We start from the raw sequence: 14909 nt of genomic DNA, 5'->3' as shown, positions 1-14909 counted from the left end.
CTTCCGGATGACTCCAGAGGCCGGGCCGATCCCGGGGGGAGGGGAGGAACAATGAGCGCACACAGCCACGCACAGTGGGGAGGCCGAGGCCCCGGGCGGAGGACACTGTGCAAGCAGGGCCCCTCTCGGGGGCCCCGGGGGCCGGGGTGCTGTTGACTGCCCTGCGCTGCATGTGCAGCAGGTGGCCCCATGCACACCTGGGCCGCGGGGCCGGCAGGGCGGCTCACCTGACACGATCATGAGGAAGTAGCTCTGGCACGAGGCTGCCTGTGGCAGGAACTGCACGATGTTCCAGCTGTTCTCCAGCATGTCCTCCACGTCAGGTTCCAGGGCTCCTGCGTCGTCCTGCTCCTGCTCCCGCTCTTCCCTGCCCTCCTCTGGGGAGTCTCGCTGCAACACAGACACCACCCCAGCTGTGTCTCTGCCGGAGCAGCAGGAGGCACACGGTTGCCCCACACCTGGCTCGCCAGACCCCTTCTGCCCAGTGTGACGCTCATCCAGTCACTCCATGTCCCTGGGCCTGAGAAGACCCCCGCAGGGAGGCTCTGAGGATGAGGTCACTTGTGTGCAGAAGCACTCCACACAGGGTGATGCGGATCTGCCTTTTGTTCTTCCAGAGAGCTCACTTTAAAATTCTTCAACCCCTCCTCCCAGGGAGGGGAGATTCACAAGCAGGCGATCAGGTGACTAGTTCTCTTGTCTGAATCCCAGATCTCCTGAGATGGTGACGATTCTATCAGCCCTATTGCAGAAATCTCCTGTGTGACCAGATTCGCCCCTCAAGAGGGCTTTCATCTCAAGAACGTGTCCACCCTGGCAACCCCCCATGCCTTTAGAGCAGCAACCACTGCCTTCTCTCAATCCAGCTACGATGCCTACACTTTACTCCCCACTGAGGTCTCCACACACCTCCTGCCCACGGCACCTGCTACCCCAGCAAGGAGGGCGGCCATCTCCCACCCACCCTTAGTACAGAGGGTGGCCCATCTCCCATCCACTCTCAGCACCGAGGGCAGGCTGACCTTGTGCACACCACATGCCTTGGCCAAGCATGGCCCCCTCACCCCACACTTGCCCTCCTTCCCCATCCATCTTGTAATAAGACACATGGCTTCACACTCCTGGGTGCCGCCCATACCCCCAGGTGTCACCTATATCCATTCCACTGGCCCATTCCCTCCACCTTCAAAACCCACCCGAGTCCATCTCCCTAACTCCACCCTGCCCTACACCCTCCCCTGGGCCAATGCTAGCCCTGACCTCCTATGGTGTTGTCTACAACATGGGGTCCTAGTGGAAGTCAGACCCTGACATGTCCCCACTCAGAATCTCTCCATCACTAAAAGCCAAATCTCCAACTCGGCCTTTGTTCCCAAGTGGCCTGGTCCTAGCTGCTCTGTGCTGCACCTGTGACCACCGCCCCAGCCCTGCCCCATTGTCACGGCCATCCGACACTAGCCCCTGGCCCACCTCTTCCATCCCTGCTTGCCTGTCCCTGCCTTATGCCTGCACAAACTTCCCATCTAAATCAGCCCCTGCCCCACGGTTGCTCTCTGCTCTTCCCTGCTTTGTGATAACTTGAGCCCTTCCCACTGCTGGGGCCGCACGTCCCACACCTGCTCATCTCTTCTCTCAGACTCTGCAGGAGCAGGTGCTCTCGGGTGTGCTGCTGTGGGATGCGGCCTACAGCCATGCCAGGCACTCAGCCCAGGACCACCAAATGTGTGCAAAGGGACAAATAGGGACCCCAAAGTCCTTTCAGACTCCAGCCTCAGCTCTCCAAGACGGTTATGCCCTACCTGTCCACAGTGAATATGAGATGGAACATTTCCTTTGATTCCACCATAGTTGGAGGGATCCATCCAGAGAAGAAATTCCCAGCACCGAGAGTAAGAAATTGTCAAGGAATGGAAGATCTCTTTAGAATGGATGCTAAAAAGAAGCAAAACAGAAATTGCTTAAGTAAAATCAACAGTTTTTCTCTTTTTCTCCACTTTCCTTTTTATTTTCATACCTGCTTATCCTCCACTTCCTTAAAAACAAACTTAAGGTGGATTCAGATTACATCACCCCTCACAGTTTCTGGAGAACAAGAGAAACACAACACTAAGGAGACTTCTGCACCCACCAGGAAAGCGTGGCAGGAACTGGTGCTGAGGGGACCGGAGAAGCGAGAGCTGCAGAAGACCCCGAGACCTCCCCAAGTGTGCCCCGAGCACACCACAGAGCACGGAGCAAGCGTGTGCAAGACTGTAGGAAGCCGGGGCAAGGACGACTGAGTGCCTGCTCCCACCACTGTCTGAGGGCCACGTAACTCACGAGGCATCAGGGGCTGTGCTTGCAAGTCTTGCTTCAACAGAGGAATAATGAGCTCGACTAAACACAGCTTTGATCCTGCCTACAAATCCCAAAAAATGCCCGAAAGGATCCATTTGTTTCCTAATAACAAAGCTCTAGAATATTTACAAAAGAACGAAACGCAAAAGCATCCAACAGACAGGCATTCACACGGATTCACAATTGCTGGCATCTGATCCAGTATCACAAGCTCTGCAAAGAGGCAGAGAAATACAACACGGAATTGGGAGAAAAACCTGTCAATTGAACACAAATCAGAGCTGACACAAGTGTTATTCTGGGCAGAACAGGACACTGGAAAGGTTATTAAACCTGAACTCGATGTAATCTCAAAGCCAGAACAAAGACAAAACATGCTGAATAGGCTCTAGGACACGTAAGACCCCGCAGGCTTCTAGGCTGGAAACTCCCCTGGATGGGATGAACGGCACACTAAACCCCGCAGGAGACGATGAGCGAGTTCAAAGACACGGTGGAGAAAATTATCCAAAAAGAAATACAGACAGAAATAAAAAAAACCTTCAAAACAGATGTACCCATAATTCTATACCAGCAAAAATATCTTTCAAAAAAAGAAAGTTAAATAAAGGCTTCTTTGGGATATCCAATGGCAGAAAGAATTCATTATGAACAGATTCGTGCTACAAGCTATTGACAGGAATGTCCCTCAGCAGAAGTTAAATGATATCAAAGAAGAACACAAGGGGAAGCAGAATCCTAGAAATATGAACACCTGCTGGTGATGTACTCCACGTAGGCAATGGCATCTTCAATCCGCCGCTTTTTCGTGCAGAGGATGATGCGGTTGAAGTTGGCATAGATGACAGATGACCCCAAGCGCTTGAACTCGGCGATGAGCCTGTAGACCAAGGTTAGAACCACCGGTCATGACACCACAGAGAAACCACAAGACACCATGAGAAACAAGCCGATATCCTGAACTAAAAAGCTATCCTAAATATGCCTGAAATCCAGAAGCAACAATGAAGGAAGATTTCTGCAAGGCAAAACCCACCATAAACAAAACCAAAGATAACCCCAGACAGGAGAAAGCATGCAACTTGTATCACACAAAAATGGCTTTTATGTATAAAGAGGAATGAGGAATCATTCCTTGATTGAAAAATCAATGAGGAAAAAAATCACAACTACAGAGAAATGGGTAAAGGACACGAAAAGAAAGTTCAAAATCATTTATAACGAAGATTGCAAACTACGAGTACACCCAGATAGCATTTTACTGCACCAGGCTGGTACCAGTGTCTGCTGTGTCGGTGGGCTGGGGACACACATTCTCAATCAATCAGCTGTACAACTCCCACAGAGAGTGTTCTGTCACTGTCCATCAGATTAGCATTTCCTCTCTAGTTACAACAGCTATCAAGCCCGCATCAGCACTGCTTGCTGGAGATTATTCTGCAGATATATCCGCATGACCTTGGGTACAAGGCTGTTCTGGCCTGGTGATCTGTAACAGCCTAAGTTCTGGCAGCAGCCTGAGCGCCCAGTAGGACACATGCACACTTGGGTCTCCAAGGTCCACTCTTAACTAGAGATTAAGAACAGCAAACACAGGGCATGATGACTTGCGCCAAAAGGAGACAGAAAGACTGTACCACACAGCACAGCTCTGAAGGACGTTGCACGGACTACGGGAGCAGCTAAGCCTTCCCCAGGACCTTTACCGCCATGGACCAGCAGCCCAAAAGTGGGCTGCTGATTCCAGAGATGCTGGCTGACCATCTCTCTGGTTTTGGGGACTGAGGGGTCCGTGTGGCCTGGAGCAAGCCCCTGGTAGCACTCACTGCAGAAAGAGCTTCTTCATCATGTTGTGGAGTGTGCGGTGCAGAGCAGGGTCATGGAGCAGTGAGGATGGGGACCGCAGCCAGCGGTAGAAGTGCATCACCTGGTTGTCAGCATAGATGTTTCGGTACTGTGTGATCTCTTTCACCCAGCCCACCACCATGCTCTTCAGGATCCTGGAAGAAAGGTGCAAAGGGAGTCCCCTTTGTTGCCAGCACCAGCTTCCCCCTGTTCTATCACCTCTGTCACTGTCCAAACCTCATTGCTGGGCCCTCATCTGCACCCTCAGGCCTCCCTCTGCACTCAACACCTACAGCGTGCCTCTGGCCACAGGAAGGAGGCCAGAGCACAGTGCCCAGAGGGCAGCAAAGCCCAGCGAGCAGAGGAAAGAGCCTGGACCCATGTGAGTTTCTGGTTCTGCCGCCCATGGGGGGAAGAAGCCCCAGTGACAGTGTCTTAGCTCTTAGTTTTCCAAAACAAGGGCAGAGGATAAAAAAGCTTCTCATGTTCCTTCTAGATCCCAAACTCAGCTATTCTGCCTAGGGAGAGGATGCGACAAAATATAAGGTCAGGGTGATGTTCTCAGGGACGCAGGTTCCCGGGTACCTGAAGGTGCTGGAGCAGAGCGCTGTCTCGTCATAGCTGGCCAGGGTGCTGGCGGCCTGATTGCCGGTGATCATGTCCTCCAGGGAGGCCTGCTGGATCACATCGAAGCTGATGCCCACGCTGTCGGCCCCTTCCATGTCATTGATATGGTGGGACTGCAGGATGGTGTTGACAGCCAGGTTCTGGATGTCCAGCTCCACGCACACTGCAGAGAAACCACAATTCGTGCCACAAAAACCCTCTTGTGTCTGCAGTCTGACTGCAGCAAGCGCTGTCTCAGAAAAGGTACTGCTATCCAGGGCAGCCGGGGTGGCCGACGAGACTGTCACTGAGCAGACTGCAGGGCCCACCCTTGCTCATCCCGCAGCTGCGGAGGCTCCTACAGGCTCACTTCCCACACTGGCACAAACAAGCGCTGTGTAGCTACCACTCGGTGTTCCCGCCACCACAGAAATGCAATAAATGGCAGAAACCCCAGCAGGCGGGGACCCCATGTGCCTTGAGCACCCACCCGTGGAGTAGCAGCCTGGATAGTTGATCTCCACACTGGCCTGGTCATCGAACTCCATGATGAGGCGATTGTCATCAGCCTCCTTGCCGCCCAGGTCAGGGCGTGAGGTAGGGGACAGCCACAGCAGGTGGCTGTGGCGCTGGAGGTGGCGGGCAAAGAAGAGGTCGGAGCCAAAGGTAGAGATGTCCTCAGGCAGATTACCAATGGGGATGTGGAAGTACCTGCACGGGGACATGGGGTCAGCCCCAGGAAGTGGACAAGCAAATGGGGAAGAGGCCAGCAACAACCACAATGGCCAGAGCCCGGAAACACCAAGAAACCCCTCCATTCCGTTCACCTGCTCATCTCGAAGGCCTGTGACAGACAGGTGTCCAGGTTGAGGTAGTGGCGGATCATGCGCCGGGCTCCAAGGCGCTGCCAGTCCAGGACGCCATAGCTGATTTTATCGGCCACGCGGACAGGCACTAGCGGGAACTCCTCCAAGACGGGGACCTCGCCAACCAGCCTCTTCAGCTCCCAGTTCGACTGAACAGCAATGAGTGTGGGCCCACGGCGCTCCTCCTGGGCATTAGGTAAGAAAGCAGCTAGGGGGACCCGGGCTGGGGGATGGGCTCGCACACAGAAGCCCCACCGCACTCACTTTGTAGGCCAGCAAGAAGCGCTGGATGGCCCTACAGATGGTCTTCATGTCCGTTTCGGCCCGAACTTCGAAAGTGTGTTTGGGCGGAGGCAGGAGCTCGGGACCCACTTTCTCCATCAGGAGGCTATGCTCGGCTGAGTAGAGAGCACTGAGACTGGGCATTTGGTTGCTTCGCACCTAGAACAAGAGGCCACATCAGCCCTCTCCCTGCGCAGGTGTGGGCAGCAGGGCATCCCCTCTATGGCTCCAGCACAATCACCACAGGCACTGGGGGGTAAAGGCTTGTCCTGCCCCTTGCCAGGAACTCACGGTGTCCAGCACAAACACAGACGCTCTGCGCTGGGAGGGCACGAACAAGCCGAACAGTGCTTTGTGGCCCTGCGCGTGATGATACAGGTAGAGGTGGCGGATGCTCCCTGCAGGAGAACACGGCCGTCACCCCGAGGTGTGTGGGAGCCTGCCAGGCGAGGGTAGCTGGCATGCATCGTACCTGGTTCCAGGTAGCTGAACTGGGCCAAAGAGCGCATCTCCAGGTGCTCGAGAGCAAAGGTTTCTGCCTCCCAGCCTGAAAGGTGCTTCACCGGCTGTTTACTGACCACACACACACAGCCCAGCTGCACCAGGGCCCGGAACAATAATGGGACCTGGGGGCAGAGGCAGACAGGCAGGGTGAGGGCCGCTGCCTGTGTCTCTTCAGCAGACTTGCTGCTGAAATTCACTGCCTTGGGGGGCGCCCATAGTTGTGCTGCTAGCCTGTCCATCCCATATGGAGTTTTCCCATCCAGTTGGATCCCTGTCAGTTGAGCTGGGAAGATAGTTACCTGAGTCTCATACACGCCCTCAATGTCTGGGGCCGACAACTCAGTGTTGATCTCGTTGATGTGCTCCTGGTACATGTCCTCAGGCACCGAGTACTCATAGAGATTGTAGACCATGTTGGAGCGAGGAAGGACGCGGCTGACCTGGTGACAACAGGGTGGTGAGCTCATCATGTGGCTTAAGTGGTGATGTCTGTTAAACACGACACACGTCACTGGAACAGTCCCACAGCCACTGGGTGAACCCTCTAGAGTCCATCTCTCCTCGTGAATAAAACTGAAAGCTCTGCTGGGACTTTGAGAAGCAGCCTGGGGCTTCTGAGAAGCAGAGGGGCTCTCAGAGGGCAAGGGCAGCAGGGGTGCCCAGTTTACTGTCCTGCTACCTACTGGTCTGGGGGAGCCACAGAGTGTGGAGGAATCCTGGGGAGGGGAGGAGAGGGCACTGAACCGGAAAATATTCCCCCCGAGATGATCTCCCTCGAAGTTACCATGCCCACCACATCGGAGAAAGCTACAGGAATTCCAGACCATCTGTTCTCTGCTGCCCTTTCCGGGTTCACAACCTGCTGAATCCTCTGGTCAGAACTGAGTCTCGCCTTCTCCAGTGCAGTTCCCCGTTACAAACACACACATCTCGTTTCACCGAGACGTCAGCTTGTGGGCGCCCAGCTGAGAGATGTGCACCGACAGCCTCAGTAAAGGAGCTTTGGGTGGAACTGCATTATGTGGATTCCGTTTACGCGAAATGTCCACAACAGGCTAATCCAAAGGCAGAACAGGGACCGGTGGTTACCGAGGGCTGGGGGTTAGGGGAGAGACCACTAAGGGTCTGGGTGTCTTTTGAGGGTAAGAAAAATGTTATAAGACAGACTGTGGCAGAGGCTGCGCGACCAATACACACGAAAAGCCACTGAAATGCACTTTAAATGAGTGAAGGATGTGGCGTGTGAGGTCTATCCCAGCAAAGCTGTTTCCATCAGAAGAGCCCCTGACAGACATCCACCTAGTCCCTCCCCTGCTCCATGGACATCGGACCCAAGAGGATGGTGCACCAGGACAACATGGGCAACTCCGGTCACTGAGCAGTCCACAGACACCGTTTCGATTCTTACAGCACCCCCAAGAGAGCTCTCGGGAGAGAGAGGCTCCAGCACACCTCGCTTAGGGTCACCTGGCTCACTAGGCTTTGTATCCACAAGGCCCCATCCTTTATGCGGCCCCTCCATCGGGGCAGAGAACACCTCGAGACTGAGCAGGCAGTGGACCAGAGACCAGCAACACCTGAGGCCCGTACCTTGCGATATGAAGGCCCCTCCTCGGCTTTAGCCACCCGCTGGTTGACATAGAACACACGGGGGATGTTCAGCCGGATGCAGTACAAGTCACTGCTGATGACAGCCCACAGCCTGAACAGACCCGCCTGGCTGGTTTCACTGATCTGAAAAGGAAAGAGCATACAGCAGTATGTGTCACCTTGTCACAGGAAGCGCTCGCCTCCCAGGTGCTCTCCAGCAAAGGCCTGCCCTTCCCCTCCATGCTGGACCACGGGAGGGTCCCCAGGACCTTCCCACTGGCTGTGCTGCTGCCCTTGGAGGCATCCCATCCCCCCGACCCCCCACTGATCCCAGTCCACACCTGTACAATCTGCCACGGAAGGTCCAAGATGCTGCGGGCAGTCCTTCGCAAGAAGCTCCCCAACCCGGTGGCGGGCCTGTCTCGGATGGCCCCAGGCAGAGGGTTGCCTTCTGCCACCTCCAGACGCCGCCTCTTCTTGCGGGCCAGGCGCTGCCGGGCCTGCAGCTGCCACTTCTTCTTATGGAACCGGAGCCAGACCAGCCACTCTTCCTAGGACACGTGGTGGAACAGGTCAGAAAGAGAACACAGTAAACACAACCAAGGAGCACGCAGTAAAACAGAAACAGCCTTCCTCAGCAACTACATCACGTGGCTTCCGAGTCTGGGCAGCTCTTGTAAGGACTGGATGTCTCTTCCCAGCCACTGCAGAGGTCAAGACCCATGCTGGGGCCCCAAAGCTACTTAGCAGACTCCACGGAAGACAGTGGGCCCCAGCTCGGGCCTGACTGCTGTCCTTGCTCCCTCCTCCCACTGGCCACCCCAAGCTCTGAGGCTTCTCACCTGGGTGCTTCCGAGGGCCGGGGGCTGCCCCAGGATTTCCTGCCAGGGCACCGTCAGCTCCAGGTCCTGTGACTCCTCCTGGCTCTCCCAGAGGACACGCTTCCTCTTAGTTGCAACAGGAACTGCCGCGTGCAGTGGCTTCACAAGGCCAAAATCCTCCATGTCAGGAGCACCAAGGCTCTGTGTGCCTTCTGGAGCCTGGGCTGTGCCCACCTGCAAAGACCCAAAGGAGACTTAGAATACCACAACCTCTCAGATAACTCCACCTCTAGAAATACACCATATGGGTGTCAACTGAATGGGATAAAATACTTGTACACAACAGTGTGCACTGACTGACTGATTTACTTCCAACTTCTAATAGTGAAGATCCAACAAAATGTCACTCAAGCACCACGACTATGAAGAGAACACTTACATCTTTCCACATTTGCTCCACGGCTCTCCTTTTCATAAGAAATAAAATACTGCAAAGGACAGGTCCCTTCTTTCTCCCTCCCAGCCCTCAGCACAGCACCTGTCACTCCCCGCGCACCATGTGCTTCTACTCCACGCCCACGAATGTGCACCCTCCCTCAAGCTGCGGTGTTACAGTCCCACACCACACATCCCACGGCAACCTGCTTTTCCCACTCGTTCACGTATCTCTGAGACTGACCCCTACTGGCGACGTAGACACGGTCCACTCCAGTGAACTAAGAAGGCTTTTCCTCTTTTCTTATTCTCTGAAATAATCTGTTTAAAATCTTTGGTAAAATTCCTTTGAAAAACCACTTGGTTTGTTTCCACTGTGATTCAGTGTTTTAATGGTTTAACTTCTATTCAGGTTTTCAGGTCAGTTTGAACAATTCGGTCCAGTCCATCTAAGCTTCCGCTTGTTTGGTAGAGAAAAGTGGTTCCTTATGTTGTTTCAGGGTTTTCCATGTCTGCAATTGTGTCTGTTTTCACTAAAATAAAGCCCAAAGATTGATCTATCCTGACAAAGATTTGCCTGTTTCCTAAGTCTTTTCGAACACTGAGGTTCGCGATTTACTGTTTATTTCCCTCATTCCTGCTCTTCCACTTGTAACTTCCATCCTTCTCCCTCCGCGGCTCACTCTGCTGCTGACTCTTCAGTTGAAAGCTTATTTGATTTCCTACTTGTTTTTTTTTTTGCTAATATCTATCTGTGCAGACGGTGTGCATGTAAGTGCTCTTTAGCTGCATACCACAAATTTTGATAGGATTAGTATTTTCATTAAGTATTTCTAATTCCCACCATGACTTTTTAAGATTTCACTTATTTCAAAGAGATCATGAACAGGGGGGAGGTGCAGAGAGAGAAGCAGGCTCCCCGCTGAGCAGGGAGCCCGATGTGGAACTCGATCCCAGGACCCTGGGATCATGACCTGAGCCGAAGGCAGACGTGTAACCAACTGAGCCACCCAGGTGCCCCCATTATGACTTCTTTGATCCAGAAGTTATTTACAAATGTACTTTTTTTTTTAAATTTCCAAACAAAATGGTCTATATATAAACTATTTAGAATCTGTTGCATGCACACGGTCATGACTGTACACGTTCTTGAGAAGAATGTGTAATCCCTGATTACTGAGTACAAGGTTATATTTATTCACTGAATCTGGTTAGAGTCCTCCAACCTTACATCTTCTTTTTTTTTTTTTTTTTTTCTTAAAGATTTTATTTATTTGAAAGAGAAAGACACAGCGAGAGAGGGAACACAAGCAGGGGGAGTGGGAGAGAGAGAAGCAGGCTCCCCGTGGAGCAGGGAGCCCGATGCGGGGCTCGATCCCAGGACCCTGGGATCCTGACCTGAGCCGAAGGCAGACGCCCAACGACTGAGCCACCCAGGCGCCCCCAACCTTACATATTCGTACTGGTTTTTGGTCTGCTCGATCTTTCAATTGAGAGGGATTTATTAAAATCTCTCAAACTTGACTAGATGTCAATTTCTTCTACTAATTAGGTAAATTTTTACATTATTTAATTTAAAACTAAACTATCAGAATTACATGTTTCTGGTGAACTGTGACTTTCAGTATGATTTTTATTTTCTTTAAATTTTTTTGTTATGTTAATCCCCATACATTACATCATTAGTTTTTGATGTAGTGGTCCATGATTGTTTGTGCACAACACCCAGTGCTCCATGCAGAATGTGCCCTCCTTAATACCCATCGCCAGGCTAACCCATCCCCCCACCCCACCCCTTTCAGTATGATTTAATAACCATCCTAACCCTACTAATACTTTTTGGCTTAAGGATCATTTTGCTGGCATTAATATAGCCACATCAGCTTTGTTTCAGTTAGTATTTGCCTGACTGTGTGCTTTCCACCCTTTAACCCTCTGTGCCCTGGCCTTCTAGGGATAGCTCTTGTAATAAAGATAAAGTTAGATTTTAAAAGTCCAACCTGAGAATCTGTTTTTTTGCAGGTAAGTTTATATATTGCTCTGGTTTAAAGTTCACTTTTCAGGGGGGTGGAGGAAAAAAATCAGTAATAAAAAAAAATAAGTTCACTATTCATTTTCAGCACTGGAAAATTTTTTGTCTTTTCTGATTTTAGCTAAGCCCTTCATTACACCCTTCAGTATTTTCTAGGGTTTCTACAGGTTTTTATTTTCTAGTTTAGAAAACTGAAGTCTCTGGCACAGTGATTCACAGAATCCCTGAGTCCAGTTACCACCCTATTCACATAGAGGACACTCCTTCTCCTTAACAGACGACCAAGTGTGTCCTATCCCAGAAAATCCCCAGCAGGAAATAAAGAGTCGACTGCCAGGCACATTTTTAACAAAGAAAAGAAATACTCTATAGACACTTAAATGGCAGCAGCAGGGGCCCCCACGGTCGCAGGCTCACTACCTGTCTCCTGCCCTCGAGGACAAAGAGCTCACTGATCTTCTTCTGCTTGCAGACATCATTCTTCTCCAGAAGTTTCTTGTGCAGCCAGTCAGGGTGCTTGACGCGTGGCACTGGGTTCTTCACCTACACAAAGGGGCACGGATCACTCGTCTGACTCTGCTAGCACGGGCCAGGCCCAGGTTTCCGTGGCTACTGAGCCAGATGGAGCCCTGTCTGCGCTGGCAGGCCTCACCTGCTGCAGAGCCGCAGGGATTGTGATGATCTTCTGTATGGCACTCCCCAGACGCTCGATGTAGTAGTCCCAATCCAGAATCTGGGCAGCGGGTAGGAGACCACAACAAGGTGTAAGAGAGAGAAGACCAGCAGCAGCGCTATGCCCCACTCTATGCCAAGCACTGTGCTGAATGCTTCCTGTGTCCTACTTGTAACCCACCTAGAAATTCTGGGACAAAACATACCCATTTCACAGAGAAGGAAACTGAGGCAGAGCACTTAAATGACTCCCAGGATCCCAGACCTGGGGGCTGAGCCAGCACAAGGACACTGTGCCAGAATCCAAGCCCTCCCCAGCACTGAGCTTTTCCAGTTTTGCCCTAAAGCGTAACACCTCCTTGCCCATTACGTATCAGAAAGGAGGACGTCAAGAGTAAAGACTCCAGACCTGAGCCAGGGATACTCTGCTGTCAACTCTTCCTCCTAAACTTCTCAAAGTAACAAAGTCAGTACTCACCGTCCGAATATCAAAGTCTTGGAGGGAAGAACTCTTAAGCCATTTCCGGAGAAAGTGCTTCCTCACCATGGGCTCTGCCTGGAAAATGGCAAGCGGGATAGCCCTGGGCGAAGAAAGGCACAAAAGTCACCAACACAAGACTCTCCCCGACTCCCGTCACAGTGCTCACCAGCGTACACGCATTCCACATGGACGTAAAGGGCTTGTAACCTCGTTTGTAACCTGTGCTTTTACTTCATGATGTCACTTTGTTATAAAGTACAGCTAATATCTAATGTTTATCATATTTAATAAATACATAATACGTCAATGTATTAAAGTATCATGGGCTAACGCACACTCCCCCCACTGGGGGGCATCTATGCTGTTTGGCCACGGTTAACAGAGCTATGTAAATCACATATTCCCGCGTGCACACACAATTAGACATTTCTAAAATGTTACTCATTGAGTAAGATACAGGAAGACTCCATCTGCTTTCCTGAAAGAATGAACCAGTTTTCACATGAGTAGCCAAGCAACACGGCAACCATCAATACCCTTTCCTTTCATTGGAGGAAATAGTTAACATGAATATTATGAACGCAAAGAAACTTAGAACACAACAAACACCAGTACACACATCACCTAGTCCTATCCAACTTCACGCCCTGCCATTTTTACTTCATATATGAGAAAACTAAGGATGAAGTCCCATGCACCTCTCCTGACCATCCTCATAGAGAGATAAACGTGATCCCTATTTTGGTATTTACCAATCCCACACGTGCTTTTATACTACTCCTGTCCATATGTATCCGAAACAAGTAGGAGTGTCCTCGGTGTTTGTCAATTTGATACAGATGGGAGTACAATGGGGTGCACATGCCACCCTGCAGCATAGCATGTGGCTGTGATCCAATCATTCCAACACCTACACAGCATTTCACTGCATAAACACATCTATTTTCTGGTTGAAGGACACTATGGCATTCCCAACATTTGCTCCTGAACACAATGAAAACACACGGGCAGTTACACAGGGCACATCCCCAGACGTGCTCCATTGTGAGAGGCATCGGCATCGTCTACCTCACCATGCACAGCTGGCTTTGCTCTGAAGTGATGGCCACCCACACACCTATCTATGTGCACGACAACTGCTGTCATCACGCTTTCTTTCCGACCGATAGATGCTTCTGAAATCCGCACTTCGTGATTACTGTGAGTTTAAACATCTTTCTATGTACTGACCATCATGTTCTTCACTTGCAAGTTGCCTGTTCATATCTGTTGCCTATTTTTTATGTCGCCTTTTTCTTGTTGACATACAAGAATTCTTTATTTTACTCAGCATGTAATTTGTTATGTTTTTTTCTTACGACTTTTTATTTATTTGACAGAGGGAAAGAGAACACAAGCAGGGGGAGCAGCAGAGGGAGAGGGAGAAGCAGACTTCCCGCTGAGCAGGGAGCCCGGTGCGGGCCAGTGCGGGACTCAATCCCAGGACCCCGGGATCATGACCTGAGCTGAAGGCAGACACTTAACCGACTGAGCCACCCAGGCGCCCCTGTATGTAATCTGTTTTAGCCTTATATCAAATTCCTTCTCCTTTTGTTAGAACTGCCGGGACTTCTTTTTAAGGAACTATTTGCTCATTCACTTGCTTTTCCTGCCGACCTTCCTAGTGTAGGTGAGAACACTGATTATCGATGTTTCTAGCTTCATCAATTGTCTACTGCTATATTACAAACCACCCAAACTCAATGGATTTAAAGAATGACCTGTTTCTGGCTTATGAGTCTGTAACTGAGGTGCTCCTGCATGGGGTCACTCACGTAGTTGCAGTGGCCTCTCCTATAGGTGTGGCAGTTTGTGCTGTCACCTAGACCTCCCTCTGCACAGGACCTCTCAGCCTCCCAACAGGCCAACCACGCAGCAAGAGGGCAAGAGCAGAACCATAAGGCCTCCTATAACCAGGGTTCATGTCTGCCATGTTGCACCGGCCCCAGCAAGTCACAGGGCTGCCCAGACTCTGAGCAAGTGAAGGCAGACACATTGTCATGGGAGGAACAGCAAGGCCCTGTTACAAAGGGATCACGGAAGCATGGAAGAGAAACATTTTCTCTTGTTGCTACTTAGTACTTCCCCCCATCTGCCCACTTTTCTTCAGGCCTGTCCATGGAACCACTTCTAACCCTTGAGCTCCTGGTAGGAAGCTCTGCCATGTCACATAATGATAGGCAGGTATAAGAACTATCATTCTATAAGTCCATGCCTTCGACACAGGGTTTTCTGTTTTGTTCATGCGGTCCCTGCACAGCTCAAGCAGGCTGATGAGCAATGGGGTGACAGGAGAACCACCTGGTGATCCTGAAACTTCTCTACTCGGGAGTGGAAGATGCTGGCTGACAGAATCCTCTGCTGCTATTCTGGACGTGTTTCAGAAGCTGGAGGGCACA

General features: G+C 51.2%; 1 protein-coding gene across 1 annotated transcript in view; it reads right to left on the bottom strand.

The window, feature by feature from the left end:
- Window positions 1-14909, bottom strand: part of POLE (DNA polymerase epsilon, catalytic subunit) — a 47808-nt gene that overhangs the window by 8029 nt on the left and 24870 nt on the right. The window contains exons 27-43 of the mRNA XM_025861645.2: window positions 12469-12571; window positions 11971-12051; window positions 11739-11861; window positions 8873-9085; window positions 8372-8581; window positions 8031-8174; window positions 6740-6880; window positions 6409-6562; window positions 6228-6334; window positions 5919-6095; window positions 5616-5839; window positions 5279-5499; window positions 4768-4972; window positions 4164-4337; window positions 3092-3217; window positions 1800-1932; window positions 228-390 (exon numbers count right to left, since the gene is read on the bottom strand). Of these exons, the coding sequence (XP_025717430.1) occupies window positions 228-390; window positions 1800-1932; window positions 3092-3217; window positions 4164-4337; window positions 4768-4972; window positions 5279-5499; window positions 5616-5839; window positions 5919-6095; window positions 6228-6334; window positions 6409-6562; window positions 6740-6880; window positions 8031-8174; window positions 8372-8581; window positions 8873-9085; window positions 11739-11861; window positions 11971-12051; window positions 12469-12571 (2699 nt within the window). The remainder of the gene's footprint in view (window positions 1-227; window positions 391-1799; window positions 1933-3091; window positions 3218-4163; window positions 4338-4767; window positions 4973-5278; window positions 5500-5615; window positions 5840-5918; window positions 6096-6227; window positions 6335-6408; window positions 6563-6739; window positions 6881-8030; window positions 8175-8371; window positions 8582-8872; window positions 9086-11738; window positions 11862-11970; window positions 12052-12468; window positions 12572-14909) is intronic.

The sequence above is a fragment of the Callorhinus ursinus genome, unplaced genomic scaffold (genome assembly GCF_003265705.2).
Source record: "Callorhinus ursinus isolate GAN/ISIS: 27379988/994484 unplaced genomic scaffold, GSC_fseal_2.0 scaffold137, whole genome shotgun sequence".
In the NCBI taxonomy this organism is placed as follows: domain Eukaryota; kingdom Metazoa; phylum Chordata; class Mammalia; order Carnivora; family Otariidae; genus Callorhinus; species Callorhinus ursinus.
This window is presented reverse-complemented; position numbering and strand designations above follow the sequence as displayed.